The sequence below is a fragment of the Vanessa tameamea genome, chromosome 15, assembly GCF_037043105.1.
Source record: "Vanessa tameamea isolate UH-Manoa-2023 chromosome 15, ilVanTame1 primary haplotype, whole genome shotgun sequence".
In the NCBI taxonomy this organism is placed as follows: Eukaryota; Metazoa; Arthropoda; class Insecta; order Lepidoptera; family Nymphalidae; genus Vanessa; species Vanessa tameamea.
In genome coordinates, this window is record NC_087323.1 from 4,863,466 (window position 1) to 4,881,763 (window position 18,298).

Sequence of the window (18,298 nt, forward strand, 5' to 3'; positions counted from 1 at the left end):
ACACACAAATACATGAAACTTTAACTGGCCTTAGTGCTATGCTTATGACATATATGCTGTGGTGATATTTTGTGTCTACCCTATAAAATAAATAATTAATCAATCGACCGACTTAATAAGTAAAAATTGTGTGAGTATGTACGAAACAGAATTTCACCCAGAATTTTCATATATATCCTTATTAATGTATTATCACAGTTTTCTCATAAGTAATAAATGATCCATCTTGCATTTTTTCGTAATTAGAAACACAAAAGCGGTGGGAACTGCCCATCACGGTACTTCCAGTGCGACGACGGCCGGAAATGTCTTTGGCAAGTAAAGGTGTGCAATGGTGTCCAAGACTGCTATGATGGCAGCGATGAAGCGAATTGCACGAACGAGGCGAAACAATCACAATTTTATCAGGTTAGTCACTTACAAGGACCAGTGGTAGTGAATTGCAGGCCCCTCTTTTGTAAGTACCATAAATTGTTTTTGTGCCTAAAGACAATACTTTGTACACGCTACATTTTTTCATGATTGAAGATAGAATGCACAAGGAATTATATGCACAAGGAACATAATGTTTTAGATCCATTCCATTTTTGTAGTGCTAGTATCTATGTGCCGTTCACTCATAGACAAGAAAACGAGAAAAACCTCATTCGTATAACAATTTAATTTGCCATTGTATTAAATTTATATTTTATTTTTAATTCTACAATACACTTATTAACTGATAACCTTATTAGTGCTTAGTGATTTGGTATTGGAATAAGTGTTAGTGTTAAGCGACAAACAGTTCAAATCAAACACTTTAAAAAATTTTGCGCTTAACATTATTCAACCAAAATATATTTTATCATAAACATACCATGGAATTCAATCATTTAAAAATATTATATATTTTAATTAAATACACTTTGGTTTTTTGTAGTTTCTGAGCATCGGAGTGGACCAGACTTCCATCAATTCTTCGAGTTTCTTGATTTCTTGCTGGTTAGCTCAACAGAAGTCGGTCCTCTACAGCTTCTTGCCCTCCATAGCTAAAGTGACCGAAGGTGTTTGGAGGAATATGACGTGGACCAACGACAGCGTTTACAGGTAAAGACGTACATGTATGTCGGTAAACGGGACAGACAAGAAAAGTCGTTTTGATTTATTTATTCATTTGTTTCAGGTTTATAGATTTGGAGCCGTACACGGAATACAACGTAACTGTATATGTCAAGGACAGTAAATCAAATAAGGTCTATCCGTCCATGAAATACGTCAGCACTAGGACTGGGGAAGGAAGTACGTTTCATTAATACTATAACTGAATGTTTATTAAATGTCATGGTGTTCTCGTTATAAGATATATAACATAAGTAAATACATCGCTCTCCGGGCGCGCAGTGCCGTCGGCGCCGCGGCGCGTGTCGGTGCGGCAGCAGACGGGGCGGCGCCTGCGCGTGCTGTGGGACGCGCCCGCGCGCGCGGCCGGCGAGCTGCAGCACTACACCGTGTACTACGTGCCGCCGCTGCCGCCCGTCGAGACCTCGGTGCCGGCGCCCGACAACCACCAGGCCGTCTCCGTCGTGCTCGAGGGGTACTTCAAGCCCGACACCAACTACTCCATCTGGGTACGTGTCCGTGGCGGGACGAGATTTCCGATCTCTGGAATCGTTTCGAGTTCGCTGGTCGCTAACGAGCCACTCCGTTGAAGGTGACGGCTACCAACAATGCGCTGACGTCCGCCTCGACGGAGATCTGCAACATAACGTTCGACGACGCCGGCGACGTAGACGACGTCGTGAACGCGAGCGTGTCCCGCCCCACTCCCAGCTCCGTGTTCCTGCAGTGGCACAAGCTGAGGGGAGTGGAGGGGTACATAGTAGAAACGAGATTACCTTTCCAGTATCCGAAATTAGAAGCGATAAGAACTAAGGACAATAAAGTGAACAGTGAGTATTTTGATATGTTTTTTACTCTAAATACGTCCAGAAAAGAACATTTTTTTTACCCAATACATAAGTTCACACTTAAAGTAAAAATAATAAACCGAATTGATTTTCAGTCACAAATCTGCCGCCTGGCGTGAAACTATTCATCGACATAAAGGCGTTCAAGAACACGACGGTTGGCGACCCGTTCACCATTCCACTCGTGACCGAGGGAGCTCCAGACGAAACATTGAATGTGACCGCGGTGCTGTTCAAAGAAAAACGAACGTCCGTACAACTTACGTGGTCACCGCCGATTGGCGCGCGTTACAAAAATAAGGAGCTCGAGTATGAAGTGCATTACTCAAACGTAATGAAGTGGAGGACTAATCGTGAGTACTAATAAATAATATCCTTCTGACCGAATCTTTTAGATTTAGCCAATCTATAATCTACATCTAATCGTAGCCGAATTAAATTAATATAGATTCTGTAGGAGATAGTTTGCAGAAGTGCACAAAGACAGGGAATACTTACTGTTATTTTATACTCATAGTGTTTATAATTCATCTCGTGCTCGGGGGTGACGGAAAACATCGTGAGGAAACCTGCATGTGTCTAATTTCAACGAAATTCTGCCACATGTGTATTACACCAACCCGCATTGGAGCAGCGTGGTGGAATATGCTCCAAAATCTCCTCAAAGGGAGAGGAGGCCTTAGCTCAGCAGTGGGAAATTTGCAATAGTATATAAGTAGAAATAAGACAGTTACAAAATCACAAAATTCAAAGCAAAAAAAGTACAGACTAATTTGAGGCATGTTCTTTATGAATTATATAATTCGAGAAAAGTGCCGTTACGTCAGTTCTTAATTTGTATTTTCTGTGTTCTTACCTTGCCAATTACATTTTTGGCCTTATAAATAGGTCAGGTCAATTGAACGAAATGATGTGAACACTTGTACGATTAAATTATATGCAATTATGAGTGCAATAACAAAAGTATTCCTTAGCACTTGCAACCTAGCGTTTTTTGTTGTTTTTAGGTAACGAGTTAATAGAATAGCTTATCATATTAATTCATCATATTTACTATTCCAACAGAATATAAAAAAAAAATGCGTCAATTTATAAACGTAAATTAATATGACTCAGAGTTACCGATAAATATGTTTACTTTTGAATTGGTAACTTAGCAATTAATGTATTAGCTGGGCTACTTAATATATTTTGAGAGATCTGTTTGGTTTTGATTTTTCCTAATGTGAGTCAAAATACAAATAAACAGATTTGCAGATTTTTGTTTTTGGTGGCAATATATTTTTTATGTTCAATTGGGTAGATATAATAGTCAAGTCATCGATTACTTATGGTAACATTATATATAGATAGGTTAAGTTAGGTTAGATAACACGAAATTAGAGCATTTTTTGTCCATGAATTGATGACAAATTTTATGTTCCATAAAATTACATTCACTAACGTACGTAACGATATGCAATTAGAGGAATTTGTAATGTTACAGATACATGATACACTTATTAGAAGCTGACAATGCGTACTTATATTACAATTACATTTTAATGGAGCAGTCTTAATTAGCACCCGATTATTTGATAAATTCCCAGACACTCGTATCGTGACGAAGAACACGAGCGTGCTGGTGGAGGGGCTGCACGCGTGCGAGACCTACGTGTTCTCGGCCGCGCTGCGCGGGGGGCCGCTGGCCGGCCTCAAGGAGATCGTCACGAGGGAGAATCCCAAGTAAGTTGCGTATATAGAAGACGTACTTTATTTTGTATCATATTTCTTATAAATCGATTGGTTGAGCGGTATAGACCTTGATGTGCAGCGCAACCAGCGGTTGGCGTTAGATTATCTAATGAGTGGGTGGTATCTACCCAGACGGGCTTGCATAGAGCCCCACCACCAAGTTAATATACATATTTGTGCCAATTTTCATGGTGATCGGCAAATTGTCGTAGCCTATTCATTTTAAACAGATATACCACTATACTTTTATGTATTGCAATCTATTTTTGAGTATACGAAGCGATTTATATTGCGAAAGTTTAATGTATTATATGCAAAACTCCGATTAAGAAAATATTTTATTTATGTACGTATAACATACACAACATACATTAGCGCCATAAACTTTAAGAGCGTAGTTTGTAAGCGTGTGAATTAATTTTAGAACACACACATAGGTACTTTTCAATAATACAGATGCATTGTGCAGTGTATCGTACGCATCCCCGGAGATAATTAGTTGCTTGTTTTCGGTGCAACGAATAAATTAAATTTTCATTGCACGTTCATAACGTAGGATTTATAAAAATACATTTAATTACGAGTAATGTATTAGCTATAAGGTTGTCACTCGCAAACGCAATTATAAATTATTTGTTAGCATAGGGAGCGGTCAGAGTGGAATAAGATGCCAAATATTCATTATGATTTTTTTTGTTTCAACTTCTTTCGTCTAACTAAATAATAATAATTATTTGCTTGATATTTTAAGGTTGGTAGATATACCGAATTAAATTAAAGTAAAGACACATTAAATAATCACTTCCTAAATTTTATAAATATAAATAACGAAGTTAAATATAATTTTTTTCAATACTCTATTTTTAAGTAAAATATTCGAAAAAAATATTTTAAATCAACTTCTCGTCCATTTCGGTACAAATACTATTTTTCATAGTGAGCAATTCGGTTTTACAAGAGGTCGCTCGACAACTGATGCGAGAATAGCACTTCTTAAACATATTTACGATGCTTGACAAAAATCACAGAATGCTATTGGAGTATTCTGTGATTTGTCTAAAGCATTTGATTGTGTAGAACACGAGACGCTTCTTTATAAGCTCAAATACTACGGTATTAAAGGTAAAGCTCTTGATCTCATTGCTTCATATTTAAGTCAAAGAGTCCAGCAAGTTTTCATTAATGGCATAAAGTTTTCTGGATCTACGTTATAAATGAGTGTTCCACAAGGATCAATTTTGGGTCCCTTTCTATTTCTAGTATATATAAATGATCTTCCTTTCTATGTTAAAGGTATTTGTGATATAATGTTGTTTGCTGACGATACTTCACTGATTTTTAAGGTAGACAGGAAAAAACTGACTATGACGATGTGAACGGTGCATTATCACAGATACACGATTGGTTTACAGTAAATAATTTAGTTTTGAATACTCAAAAACGAAATGTGTAGTTTTTACCCTACCAAATTTTAGAAAGCAAAATTATAATATATCTTTAAATGGTGGCCGTCTTGATGTAGCCAATACTACGGTTTTTTTTTGGGAATAGCATTGGATTCCAAACTTCAGTGGAGTCCTCATTTATCGTCCCTGACAGGAAGACTCAGCTCCGCAGCATAAAAATTAACAATTGTGTCCCACGACACTCGCGCCCCACCCTTATGCTAACTTGTCTATGTGTGCGTAGACGTTTTGCGAAATTATAAGAGTCGGCTCGAAATAAAAATTGACGTGCTCTCACCTTGGGCTCTGGGGAGGGACTGAAAATTTATTGACAGCGATGTCGAATAATAAGTCAAAACCGTCAAATTATTTTCTCCATACTAAAATGTATGGACGACGAATGCCAAAAAGTAAGCAATATTTAAATAAAAATTACTATAATATTGTGAGATATAATAGAAATTGAACACGGTGAATTTATTATTTACACTTCTGTGTCCCCATTTAACCAAAAATACATGTATAAACTAGCCGCTAAATAGCTTAAAAAATGTTAATAGAAAAGGTCGATTTCAGTGTTTGGAGTGATGTTGACGATTAATTTACCAGGTTATTGATAGAAATTTTATAAATGTCATGCGGTGAAACTTGAGATATATCTATTGAGATACTGAATGTATTTTTTTATCCATAATCAATGCTCCAGTTTTAAGATATTTTAAAAATAGTAAGCGCTATTTTGGCGTTCCGCAAGGACTGTCCTCTTAAGTACCCATTAGTAAAGTATACATTAGCAAATTTCTAATCCCATTATAATTCGACAGGGCTCCCATTAAGAACCTAAATTTTGCCTATAACGCAAAGAAAGAACTTCATATCTTCTGGAATGCGAATTGCGACATCATTAAAGAACCAATTGCTTACAGGGTAAGTTTTTGATATTATCTAAATAGAATATTTTATCCTATTAGATGTTCAATCTGGTATCGATTTAATCCATACCTTGGTATTAAAAATGTCAGTTTTTTTTTCGTGTAATCTATATCGTTTAGAATGATAAGTTGCATTATTAACTTGAACGTGTAATAGCGATTTGGAAATTGTGCAATATTTGCCTTGACTTTCGCGCTAGTCTTTGGATTGAAATAACGTTTATTGACGATAATTCCAGATTAAAAACCTAATATTTCCCTTATTATTGTATCATTAAAGAAAAAAAATAATTAAATAATGTTATATTAAACACTACAATAGAAAGAGACAGAGAGAGAAAGTTCGCCTGGAGCATAATGTTCTTTCCTTAAGTGACTATTTCTGCCAGTTCACTCTACTGTAAACTGCGTAAAAGAACTTCGATTCAAAAAAATGTCTATTAAAATTTTAATACTCTCTGGTCTCTTATTTGATTTTATCTAATAAATAAATTCTAAAGTAAATATTTAAACATATTTATTTTTCTTTACGACGAAAATTTTATATTATATCAGCTATAATTTGCATTCCGATTTTCTTCAAATTAAATTAATGTGAAATATTGAAGATGGTACGAGAACTTATGAATCATGATTTTATTAAATGTTACTTTTACAGTTGGACATAACAGAGTTAACGCGGAACCGAGTGAGTCGCTACGAGTTGCGCGCGAGCAAGAACGTGTCCCTCGCGCACGTCGTGCAGAACGTACCGCTCGGCGCTCGGTTCAACATCTGTGTTTATGTAAGTTTTTATCATTATTTTCATTAAAGAAATCGATTATTATATCTACAGATTGAATCTTCGCTGGTCCAAACCATAATACTATTTTGTGAACGTGCTCTCTCTTAATTAACGAAATCAATTTTGTTTATATCGTAAAAGTCTATAATAATGTCAAGTCCGTAAGGAATTTATTGATTATTATTTTTCTAAAAAATACAAGATATTTATCGCCGCCTAGGTAACATAACTTTAAGTAAGATAATATACGATTATCGTTATGACAACTGTATATATATATTTTAGTTAGTCACCAAAAGTTGATACATTTGTAATGTATCCGTGTATCCGTAGGCGTCAGAGAAGGGTGCAGCGCAGACGTGCGCGCCGGTCCGCGCGGGCGAGGTGGAGCCGCCTCGCGCCGTCATGGCGTGGCTGTCGCCAAACGGCCACGTCATGGTCAGCTGGCAGCACCCCGATGACAACAGCTCCGTGCGCAAGTCAGTGTCGACCCGATGATATATATCATTCAATACCGACACATGTTATCAATGTTTTTTTTTCCATGACCTACTCTTGCATGGCTTATTTGTCTACATTCTTACATGTTTTTTTGTTTTGTAATGTAAAATATATATCCATAGTCAAAAAATGTTTTTCAGACACAAATATCAAATCCTGGTATCACAAAAGGAGATTCCCGAAGACATTCTTCATCCGACCGAAGACATAAGGACAGCGGAAGCGGAGTTCTCCCCCCTCATAATGACGGCCGACAGCACCACGACCGGCCCGCTGTTCGTGAGCGTGCGCGCGGTGACCCAGGACGGCTACTACAGCGACCTGAGCGAGGTGCTGAGCATGGAGGGCTCGGAGGCGGCGGAGGCGGCGAGCACGTGGCGCGCGGGCGCGGCGTGGTGGGGCGCGGGCGCGGCGTGCGTGTGCGCGCTCGCGCTGGGCGCCGCGCTGCTGCACGCCGCGCTGCGCCACCGCCGCCTGTCGCACTCGCTGCTGCGCCTCGCCGCCACGCCGCGCTACGACAGCCGCCGCGGACAGGCCACCATCGACCACGGTCAGTGACGGCTAGTCATTTAGCTAATCGAAACGGTCAAATCTTCCGTTTTTTTGGCACCGTACTTTTTAGTTATATGATTTGGATTCACCTTCTATGACGAGTTACAAAAAGTAATGAAGTAAATAATTTACGATATTTTCATCACTTCTCGTATTTTTCATTAACACTCTTAAAAATTATAACGAGATAATAAATAATTTCCAGATGACGACGATGTGCCTCCGATCCACGGTTTCTCAGACGACGAGCCGCTCGTGATAGCCTGAGCTGAATGTGATAGACGATCTTGTTACCGGGTATCATGGCTAGAATTCATGAAACGCTGCTACAAACGTTACTGTTATGAAAAGTTTTTTAAAACAAATCGAGAGTCTTCTTTAGCTTTAAATTTAATTGGTGAATGACCAATAACAGTATAAGATTTCATGACATACATATATTAAGATAACTCTCCTAGCGGCCAGTGACCTAGCTATGATACCAGATCTTTAGTATTGCATACATATTTATTATCTGTATTAAATGTTATAAACGAAGTAATTTTGTGCATTTGTCAGTTATTGTTTTTAATATTATGTGGTTGTCTTTATCTAGATATAATTGTAGCCACAGTTTATAAATATTTTTTCGTACTTTACTCTAACAAAAATTACGCATAGTCATGTTTAACATCTAATAAAAATGTTGTAAATTCGACCGTGATTTATGTAAGTACTAAATATGCTCAGAGTATTAATATATTTTTTTTAAGATATAAATAGTTAATTAAATCGTGCTTGTTATTTTGTACATTTATTTCAGTTTGGAAAACAAATACAACATACATAAAAATATTTGAACATACAAAAAATAACAGCTGAACTCGTCTTATGAAATTGAATCATGTTTATTTATTTTTAGTTGTAAATGGCTGTTATTGTTATAAAATAAAACGATTCTCTAGTAATAATAATAATAAGCAAAGGCTTATAATTTTGATAATTCGTTTTTGATTCGACATACTTGCCACATTTCAAGTTCGACACCAAAGATCTCTGTATAAAGATAAAATGTACAACATATTGTATGTAATGTTTAGTACAGACATAGCGAACGACTACTAAACATAGCGATTTTATTAATTACACAATATAATTTTATTGCGGATAAACCTCTGTATTTAAATCTGTCCGCTATACCTAGAGTAACTATTATTGTAAATCGCATTGTGTTGAACAACGTTACTATGTAGGGTAGATCTCGACATTCCTCATGTTTCGTGAATAGTTTTAATTCCTAGTTCTTTAAGTAGAAATTTTTAATATCCCCGCGTTTTCTTATGCCTATAAGCGTTCCATGAAAATTAATATTGTCATAAAATTATAATTAATTAGATAATTAGGATCAATACTTTTTACGGATATTAAATTTCATGTGGATGCTTGCAATGAGTATTTAATGTTTTCGAGCGATAAAATTAAATAAACTATAAAGGAAAATAAATTGACTTTTATTTTTAATAATTAACTACATACGTGATAACGTACATACACACAAATGTCAAAAAAAAAAATCCAAAATAACTATTTATTTATAAAATTTATAAAACATTCTAGAACACAAATAACACACATTAATTTAATTGATATGGAGCTCCTGTAGTGCGGTGATTATCCAATCAAATGTGGATAGAAGTAAGACGATGTCTTCTCGGTAAACTGCTACACCCACTATGGATATTCGATCATTATTTTTGCATAAAAGTGGACCACCGATACCCGTCTAAAAATAAAAATAAAACCACCAAATGTAACCTTACAAATATTTCATACTTTAGTACCCGCATGTTTAGTTATTATCTTCAAATAATATCAATTTACTCTATTCGAATACTAAGTATTACTAAGGATATTGCCATAGTAATTTAGACGATTTAGATATTGTGCCTAAAGATACTGAGAGCCATCTCGAATCTCTATTATTTTACTCTTAAAATCCGGTAGATCTGATATCAGACGACTTGCTGCATTGCATTCAGACGAACAACCAACAATTATACGAGCTTTATGAGAAACTGCTACCTAGCTACTGCTATACTGAAAACTTTTCAACGGAAAATTTAATAGCATTTTAATTAGCCCGACCCGGGGTTGAAGCACAGGAATTCGGGATCTTTGTCTGTATAAGTTAGACAGTTGATCAACGAGGCATTTAACCTAAGTCAATAATTCCTTGAATTTGAGTTAAGTGTATTTTTATTTTCTATGTTTTTTACGTAAGCGGACCTTCACGTTGGACAGTCAACTGTTTGCTTGCAGATTGGTAGAGAACAGACAGCCCTTTCTTGTGTGAGGTTTTTTCCTCTCTAGTAAAGCCGATGGCGAATATAAAGATGTGCATTTAATAAAAGAGGTATAAAAACAGATATTTTACCACGGTCCCACGAGTTTTAACAGAAGCACAAAAAGCACCGGTGGGTATATCAACGTCAGGCGCAGATACTTTTTGGTTACAATTCTGTGGAGTGAGTATGGTCGCATGCTGTCGTTGTGGTTGCGGTTGTAAAGCTAAAATTAATTTAAAAAATAATGTTTAATAGTAACCCAGAGTAAGATATAAAATATTACTTCTATAAGTAAAATAAGAGTAATTATCAAGTGAAATAATTTATTTGTTCGGTTTTCTAAAATATAGGTAGGTCGGTAAAAAGTGATCTATTACATTTGTTACTCATGTTTTGTTAGGATTTCGGTCAAGGTTATTATTATATCGTGTCAAAAATTAATTTTGTATTTATACTGTGATAGATTTTATAAGGATAAATAGCGAATGGTTGAATAAAGTGTATAATAGAAAATATACTGGACACAATAGGGCTATCATTAGTACATTCTATTGTAAATATATATTGTTTAGAAGGACCGGTCGGATGAATCTCTTGTATATCTGTCCCTTGGGCTTGGCGGTATTCTGCGGTCATAGACCATACCTGTGACCTGACGCCATTTGGTTCAAGCAGCGCTTATACGGGCTTCAACGCTGTGATCGATGCTTCCGGACTCTTGCAGATGGGATCCAAGGTACCTTTTCCGATTTAACGGTTGGTTTAAGCCCTACTTGGATGGTGCTAGAGTCAAATTTCCCGGAACCCATGTACACGGTCTACGTTTTCACATTTAATTGAAGACTTTACGCTCCACCTTCAGCCGGCTCTCATCAGCGAGCGCTATGACATCGGCATACATTACCAGCCATGGAGGTTGGTCATGGATGCATGCCGAAACAACTAAGGTCTAAGAGTCGAACCGTGGTGGACTTCTACAGTGATCGGAAAAGTCTCAGTATCGCTAATACCGGTTCTAGCCACGGAAGCGAAACTGGGATACATGCACGCATAGTACGTTCTATCTTTCAAAAAATATAAAACTCCCAACTTTTCACACTAAATATAAAAAAAATATATTGCGATAATTTTAGATGGGTACATGATTATTTATACATTCCATATCTAATAACTTTTGAAACAGTTTTGGATCAATTCTGAAATGAGGCAAATAAATTCATAAATAAATTAATACAATTATACCTTGATCGTAACCGCCCCAGCCGACAAAGTAACAATCATCTCCTACGTGTGGATCTGACAGGCACGCGGGTTGGACATTTGGCTCTATCTTTAAAGGCCGTTTCCAGTGCTGTTAAATGATTTAAAAAATAAATAATATAAATGAAATATAGTATAAATAACTTGGTGGTAGAGCTTTTTGCTATCCCGTCTGGGTAGGTACCATCCACTACCGCCAAACAGCAGTGCCTAGTATTGTTGTGTTCCGGCTTGAAGGGTGAGTGAGCTAGTGTAACTACAGGCACAAGGGACATAACATCTGAGTTTTCAAAATTGGAGGCACATTGGCGTTGTAAGGAATGGTTAATATTTCTTACAGCGCCTTTGTCTATTGGCGGTGGTGATATATATGATAAATATATATGTAAACTTATAACCACTAGAACATATACTACAGGTAATTTATAAATAATATAAGAGAAAGAAAGAAATAACTAAATTGAATCTGTGTACGCTATACAAATGAAAATTGGCTTATTTTTATCGTTTTCAGAAAATTTGAATTAGTTACTTGCAACTAAAATAATCTTAATTTTTTAAACAAAAGTCACAGAAAATTGAAATAAATTCCTTTAAACAAATAGGCAATATTTAAAAATATACAACATTTTTATAATATCTTACCAAAAGAGCGAGATTGTTATCGAGTTCACCAGGCTTAAACAGATGAGTATAAACAGTCGACATTCTGGTTTGAGAAACTTCTTTATTTGCCTTCAAGTCCCAAACACCGCTGATTGTGGTAATTTCGCCCGGTGATTTACTGCACAAATAAATTATAAATACAGTATGTAGATACTTCAATTTTATTATGTCTCACATTTATACTGTGCAACCTTAATTACAGGTATAACCAATTTTTAGTTTGATTTATCTGTATTATATTACGAGCTAGTTTAAAAAGTATATCACATACGTTACGGCATTACATAAAAACATACTTTAGTACGTGTTTAGTTAAACACTGATTTCACTCTTTCTGCCTATTCTGTCTTAACTATAATATTTAAATCATTATAAATTTTATATTATAAGCTTTACGAACCCATGGACGCAGTCCGCAGCAGTGACGGCTGCCCGCTGATGTATAATTGTTGCGTAACAAAGGATACTTTGCATTCTCTTAGTTAACACGACAAAAGCTAGCCAAGGGTCACATCCACCTTCTGCGACATATTTTTCTGTTTATGTGCAAAAAAGTTCACTGCGTAATTTTTTTTTTAATGATATATCTTAACCAGCAAATATATATAGCCTACTCCAACAACGAGAGGTCAAAAGCTAAATAAACAGCATTTTTCATCAAATTGACATGATATAATTGGTTTTGAACGTCGACGAAGCTGTTATTGGAAGTTTGGAAGTAATATTAACGTGAATGTAAGTAGTTAAGTGAAATATTATTAATATGTGTGTGCGAATATTATGGTTAAGGAATGTTATATGTTTCATAAACATACATTAACAATTTAACGAACGTAATACATAACTTTGCTTGGAATAGGCCTCATACGTAGCTTAAAATATAAATTGATTGCTGGGTTACCTATACATATAATATAAATTTATATGTCTAATGAGTCAATAACATGTATTATTTATAGGATCATCCTAAAATGTTTTTAAAAATATCGACATGAAGAACTTCGAGTCTAGAGACTTTGTATGATAATAACACATTTAAATATTTTCTTTTTGGTAATATTTTGCTTAGTGTCAATGAAAGAATAAAAAAATATTAAAAATTACCGAAGTTCATGTCGAAAGCGGGTTTTTTTATAATTTTTCCACATTTTTTATAAATCTGTTGACTTAGATCAATTCCATCAATATAATCTTCATTAGAAACAGTAGTTTTTGAAGTCGTTAAGTCAAATGATGATATTATGTCTTCATCGTTGTCATACAATTGTTCTGTTGTTTTTCTTACGTATCTGTTTTTGTTTTTTCCTAAGTTAATAAGCTTAAACCCATCTAGAACATGAAAATCTGGAGTTGCATGGAAATTAATTATTTGACTTTCGGAATCATTGTTGTCTTCAGTTGATAAAATTAATCGTTGTGGTTTACGATTCACACGTCTAGGATTATCCGTTGATACACGATCACCTAAAGTTAATAAATTGTGTGATTAGTTATGTTTTTTGAATTAAAGTTTTTCAATTTTAACTTTATACTATTTTACCTAGTCTCGGATCGAAAGTTGAGTATCCAAATGGAAAATCACTCTCACCATCTTCATCGCTGACACTGTCTGTGACGTCATAGTAAATTCCTTTATTCATATTTTTTGTTTTCCAACTAGTTTGTCGTCGTGAATCTTCGCGGTCAGAATAAAGGCCGACTAGACCTGGCTTAGGTAATTCTACAGCATAATCTTCTACGTATTCCGGGTTGTTGTAGTCGTACTTAGTATTTTGATAATCAGTGGACATACTACTTTGCAGTCCGGGATTTCTAAATTTAGAGTTTTTTACATTCCAATATGGATCCACGTATTCTGGCGTAGCTATTTTATTAGAAGGTTTAGAACGTACAGTTGTAGCTGTTAATTTAGGTGTTTGAGCCTTTAAAGTATTTTGTCTTCTTTCCAATAAGGCATTTCTTTGTTTTAAAGCTACATTCAAGTTTTCGATGGCATTTGAACGTTTATATCGTTTTAACTTGTTATAATTATTAGACTGTCGAGTTCTCGATGATATGTTTGAAGTCAGCGGGAGTATACAACAGAGTTTACGAGTGCTGAATATGCTGTTTCTATGGAATGACCTGCAATTGCTTAATTTTAATAAATTTTAAACAATCAATATTATATGCAATATTTTTTTTATGTAGTTATGACCACGTGTACTTACCCCGGTGTATGAATCGTTCCGTTATTTCGAATGCATTCTTGTTTAGTAATAAAAGTACATATGCTTTCTGATTCAGATAACTTCGTTTCTTCTTCAAACCATACTTTGTCATTTAAAATTGTGTTAGGTTTCTTGAGTATGTTATGAGGATTAGTCATATATGAATCAATTGGAGATGAGGTGTTGTCTTCCAATAAAATTTCATTACTTTTTGGAAAAACAAATACAAATTCGTCTCCATCGTTTTGAGACTTATTGTTTAATATATAACTTTCTTTTCTCGAAAGCGAATTAAAAATGTTCTTGTCGTTTTCTTTAAGGACCGTGATATTATTTTTGGTTTTAATATTATTAAAAGTATTGTCTTCTATGAAAGCCGGTTTAGATAGTTCACTTTTGTCTTGAAAATAAATAACAGATAGTCTCTTACCCTGATTCATAGATATATCTTTACTTTTTTCAAATTTTCTCATTTCTTTGGAGCTTAGATCATTATCCTTAAAAACAACTTTAACACTTTCATCAGTTTCAATTTCTGTAATATCATCAAATTTCGGTGGAGGTGCTTCAACTTGACGTAATTCTGAAGCCTTGTTATGCAACCACCAGAATTCACCATTTATTTGTGATGAAACTGATTCTAACAACAATATAACAATAAAAATATACGAGAACATTTTAAATGTGTTCACGGCGGAGTGAATGCAAATGAAAACTGCGGATAAAAGGTGATAGGCTAAATTTAAAAGGACAGGATGTTGCATCGAGTGCACGTATTAGCGAGTCATTTACGATAATAACAGGTGCTGTTAGGTCACTTGTTAGTCCGCGACAATTACGATTGATCAGTGCGTAGAACTCGCACGCACTACGATGGACAATTTGCGGTCAATTATCGAAACGGTCTGGAGTTTGAAATCGGTACAGTTAATAGAGTAACGTCGCATGACAACTTTTATTTGTTTTGTTATTCTAATCACAAATGCACCGAGAAGGTGTTTTAAAATCGATTATTGTTAAAAAGTCTATTGGGAACAAATTTAGATTAACAATTTCAGATTCCTTTTAATGAATCATATATACCTGAAACAATGTTAAATTATTTGAAATCCTATGTAATATACTCTTAATTACGACTATAAATATACAAAATAAAGATCTTTACTTTAATTTTATACTAAAATGAATATTAGCTTTACTACATTTTATTAAATTAGCACGTAGCTTATGCTTTATATATTCAATTGTACCAATTGTATTATTAAGCAATTAGAAAAAAGATAAATAAAGTCGTGGCCTAAATAATGATGGATCGAAAAATAATTTTTGTTGTAATTATAGTATTATAGCTCACTGTAGTGAACATAATTAAAAGGAAAAATTATTCATGCCCTACTAACCCCATTGAAATAATCTGTCAATAATTATAGAATCGTATTTAATATATATATGATGTGTGAATCAATCTATATTACTTCGAATAAATATACTTAATATTTCCTTATAATACTTCACAAATATTGTTACTGGACTCATTGTAAGTTTTATGATGTGAATTTATTGTATTTTGAGTCTTTCTAATAATGAATATTATTTTATATGGCTATATTTAATACAAATTATTAAACAAAACAATTATTTTTATTAGTATTTAATTTCGTATATTATGATTTTTTTACGTGCTTTTTAGTTTTAGTTATTGAATTTTAATAATTATATTTATTAAAAGCTGATTAGATTTACTGCTTCTTTCGAATATATGACCTCCGATTAATTATCTCGTGATATCAAGGAGCAGGGTAAAAACGTTATTTAACTTGTGTATTTATACAGGATCTTTAAACTCAGTTTTCATCTCCGAGTTGATGGAAGTTAGGCACTTGAAAACTTACCGTGCCGTCCAAATTGATTTCGTTTGAAACTTTAAAACTGGAAAAGCTAAGAACTGATAACTTCGTTTTGAGTTCGCTTTGCTAAAAATACATCGCTTTTAATTATGCAAAGAGGAACTAAGTATACTTTATCGTAACTAAAGTATTTCCGTTTGCTTTTATCCACAGCATAATACAAGAATGACAGTTTACTTTTAAAGACTTTTTGTAAACGCAAGTTTGTGTACTTTTATTTGATTTGATATGGATTTACAGTTTTGAAATCACAAATCTCACAGAAACATGGTTGCCGGATAGGGGTAAATAACAAAAGTTAGATTTTAACCAATTTAGGCTGGACATTTAGCTATATATATTTTTTAAAGTTAAAGACGTTTATATATTTTAAAGTCTATCTAAATATCTTTTTTAAGCTGAGCATATATTTTATAATATTATTAGTCATTATTGTGCTCGATTTGGACACAATAGACGCAGGCATAACATATAGCTGCATCTAGTCCAAAAAGTAGTATGAACCCTTTCGCTGTAACAGTTGAATCGACGATGACCCGCAGGGAATCGCTGTGCGTAGCCTTCGTTTATGAGATCGTCATGGTCCAGGGCACTTCTGAATTAATAAATCGTAAATAGATAAGACGGCTATAATAATAATATAATATATATAATAGCAATTATGTCTGAGGAATCGATATCTAAAGTTGTCTGATCTGCGATGAACACAAGAAATATTTCTAGGCTGGACGCCAGCGCTCTAATAAATATGTCTTGTATGTTTATTTAAACAACATTTATAGTAATAAATTTTAAAATGTCTATGAGATTTTATAACAAATAAGCATAAAGGTAGTGTGTATTTGTAAAACATTGTAAAACTTTTCCGAGTCGGAACATTTAAGCCCTTTATCAACGTTGTCATTAAATCACTACAATTAAGGCTGTCTTAGATCAAGTATAGGATAGGGTCCTATATAGGGTACATAGAGTATGGTGGTTCTTTTAGAAAGGGCATGATATTTCGGAACCCCCACGAGGAGTGGAATTTTGGGATCGCGATCAAACAAAGTCATTTTCTGTTTTTGTCTGTATCTCCGCCTACTTCTTTTAAGCCACCTAACAAATTTTGATAAAGTTTACACTAATAGAAATAGCGATAAAAAAGTGTAAAGTTCTTATGTGTAATTTGTAAATATTTTGCATAAAATGTCTGAATGATGACGGTGTTTTATCCAAAATACTGTTTGAGACGCTCAGAAGAGTAACACTGGCTAAACCTTAGGGGATACATCAAAACAATCCAGTAAAATCGATAGTATGTACCTCTTAGGTACATAATAACCTTTTTTATCTTTTACAAATTGATAAAAAAACTATAGTATATTTGCGAAGCCATTTTCTCTAATTCCTTATAACCTTTATTCATATAAATATGTTGGGCCTTTATTATAGGTTAAAATTGTCTTGTATACTATATAATTTGAATGAAGACTTTATATTCAGATATCCAAATTACCTGCAATCAAAAAATATTTACGAAACGGTCGGAAGCTGGCTGTAATGATAAACTAAGCGAAAACGTGCGAAGCCAGTAGCAGGGAGTAGTTTGCTAGTATTCATATAAATGATTATGCTTTCACATTTCTCAAATCTTTGTAAAGGAGAAAAGAATCTTTTGGATTTCGGGGTGATTTTTGGGCCTCTGTTATTCTTAATACATATACAATATATATGTGACGTGTGTTTGATGTGTTGTATGCTGATGTTACGTGTTTATCATATTTTTTAGATTCTATTCTTTAACTTTGATTCTACGTGCCGAAGTCATATCAAATGCTTATGGTCAAAATTGGTTACCTACCTGCAGTTGGTCCTGAGCTTAAAATATTTGGTTATGTTGGATTCCCCGACCCATTGGATTGTAAGAGTGAGTGAGCTTGTGTACAGACTTTAGCACTTGATAAGTCTTAAACATTTGACTAGTATTGCTTGAGTATACTCATAGTGGCCGAAACTGATTAGCACAACTTATATGCTTATACAAAAGTAAACGAA

General features: G+C 34.5%; 2 protein-coding genes across 4 annotated transcripts in view; one reads left to right on the top strand and one right to left on the bottom strand.

The window, feature by feature from the left end:
- LOC113399150 (sortilin-related receptor-like) overlaps nt 1-8,714 on the top strand; it is a 42,420-nt gene extending 33,706 nt beyond the window's left edge. For both annotated transcript variants that reach the window (XM_026638216.2, XM_026638217.2), the window contains 12 exons: nt 247-408; nt 920-1,086; nt 1,163-1,278; nt 1,381-1,607; nt 1,691-1,928; nt 2,042-2,299; nt 3,536-3,671; nt 5,950-6,052; nt 6,716-6,841; nt 7,175-7,320; nt 7,483-7,892; nt 8,100-8,714. In XM_026638216.2, the coding sequence (XP_026494001.1) occupies nt 247-408; nt 920-1,086; nt 1,163-1,278; nt 1,381-1,607; nt 1,691-1,928; nt 2,042-2,299; nt 3,536-3,671; nt 5,950-6,052; nt 6,716-6,841; nt 7,175-7,320; nt 7,483-7,892; nt 8,100-8,161 (2,151 nt within the window). In that variant the 3' untranslated portion in view covers nt 8,162-8,714. The remainder of the gene's footprint in view (nt 1-246; nt 409-919; nt 1,087-1,162; nt 1,279-1,380; nt 1,608-1,690; nt 1,929-2,041; nt 2,300-3,535; nt 3,672-5,949; nt 6,053-6,715; nt 6,842-7,174; nt 7,321-7,482; nt 7,893-8,099) is intronic.
- A 751-nt stretch (nt 8,715-9,465) lies between these two features.
- Nucleotides 9,466-15,223, bottom strand: LOC113399142 (uncharacterized). 2 transcript variants are annotated; one of them, XM_026638202.2, is made up of 8 exons: nt 14,355-15,223; nt 13,685-14,277; nt 13,249-13,608; nt 12,545-12,680; nt 12,124-12,262; nt 11,461-11,569; nt 10,308-10,441; nt 9,466-9,656 (listed from the first exon to the last, which is right to left on the bottom strand). In XM_026638202.2, exons 1-8 carry the CDS (start codon nt 15,116-15,118, stop codon nt 9,513-9,515), a joined length of 2,379 nt encoding a protein of 792 aa, XP_026493987.2. In that variant the 5' UTR covers nt 15,119-15,223; the 3' UTR covers nt 9,466-9,512. The 2 variants fall into 2 exon arrangements, with proteins under 2 accessions (XP_026493987.2, XP_026493988.2); XM_026638203.2 differs by having other exon boundaries at nt 9,467-9,656; nt 13,685-14,268; nt 14,355-15,221.
- Between the last annotated feature and the right edge of the window lie 3,075 nt (nt 15,224-18,298).

Bases quoted from the DNA above. Each gene is read 5' to 3' on its own strand.
- LOC113399142 (XM_026638202.2), bottom strand. From the start codon at position 15,118: ATGCAACATCCTGTCCTTTTAAATTTAGCCTATCACCTTTTATCCGCA. The intron at 13,609-13,684 runs GTAAAATAGTAT...TATTAACTTTAG, and splicing joins AACTTTCGATCCGAGACTAG to GTGATCGTGTATCAACGGAT. The intron at 12,681-13,248 runs GTAATTTTTAAT...GCACATAAACAG, and splicing joins CGCTTTCGACATGAACTTCG to AAAAATATGTCGCAGAAGGT.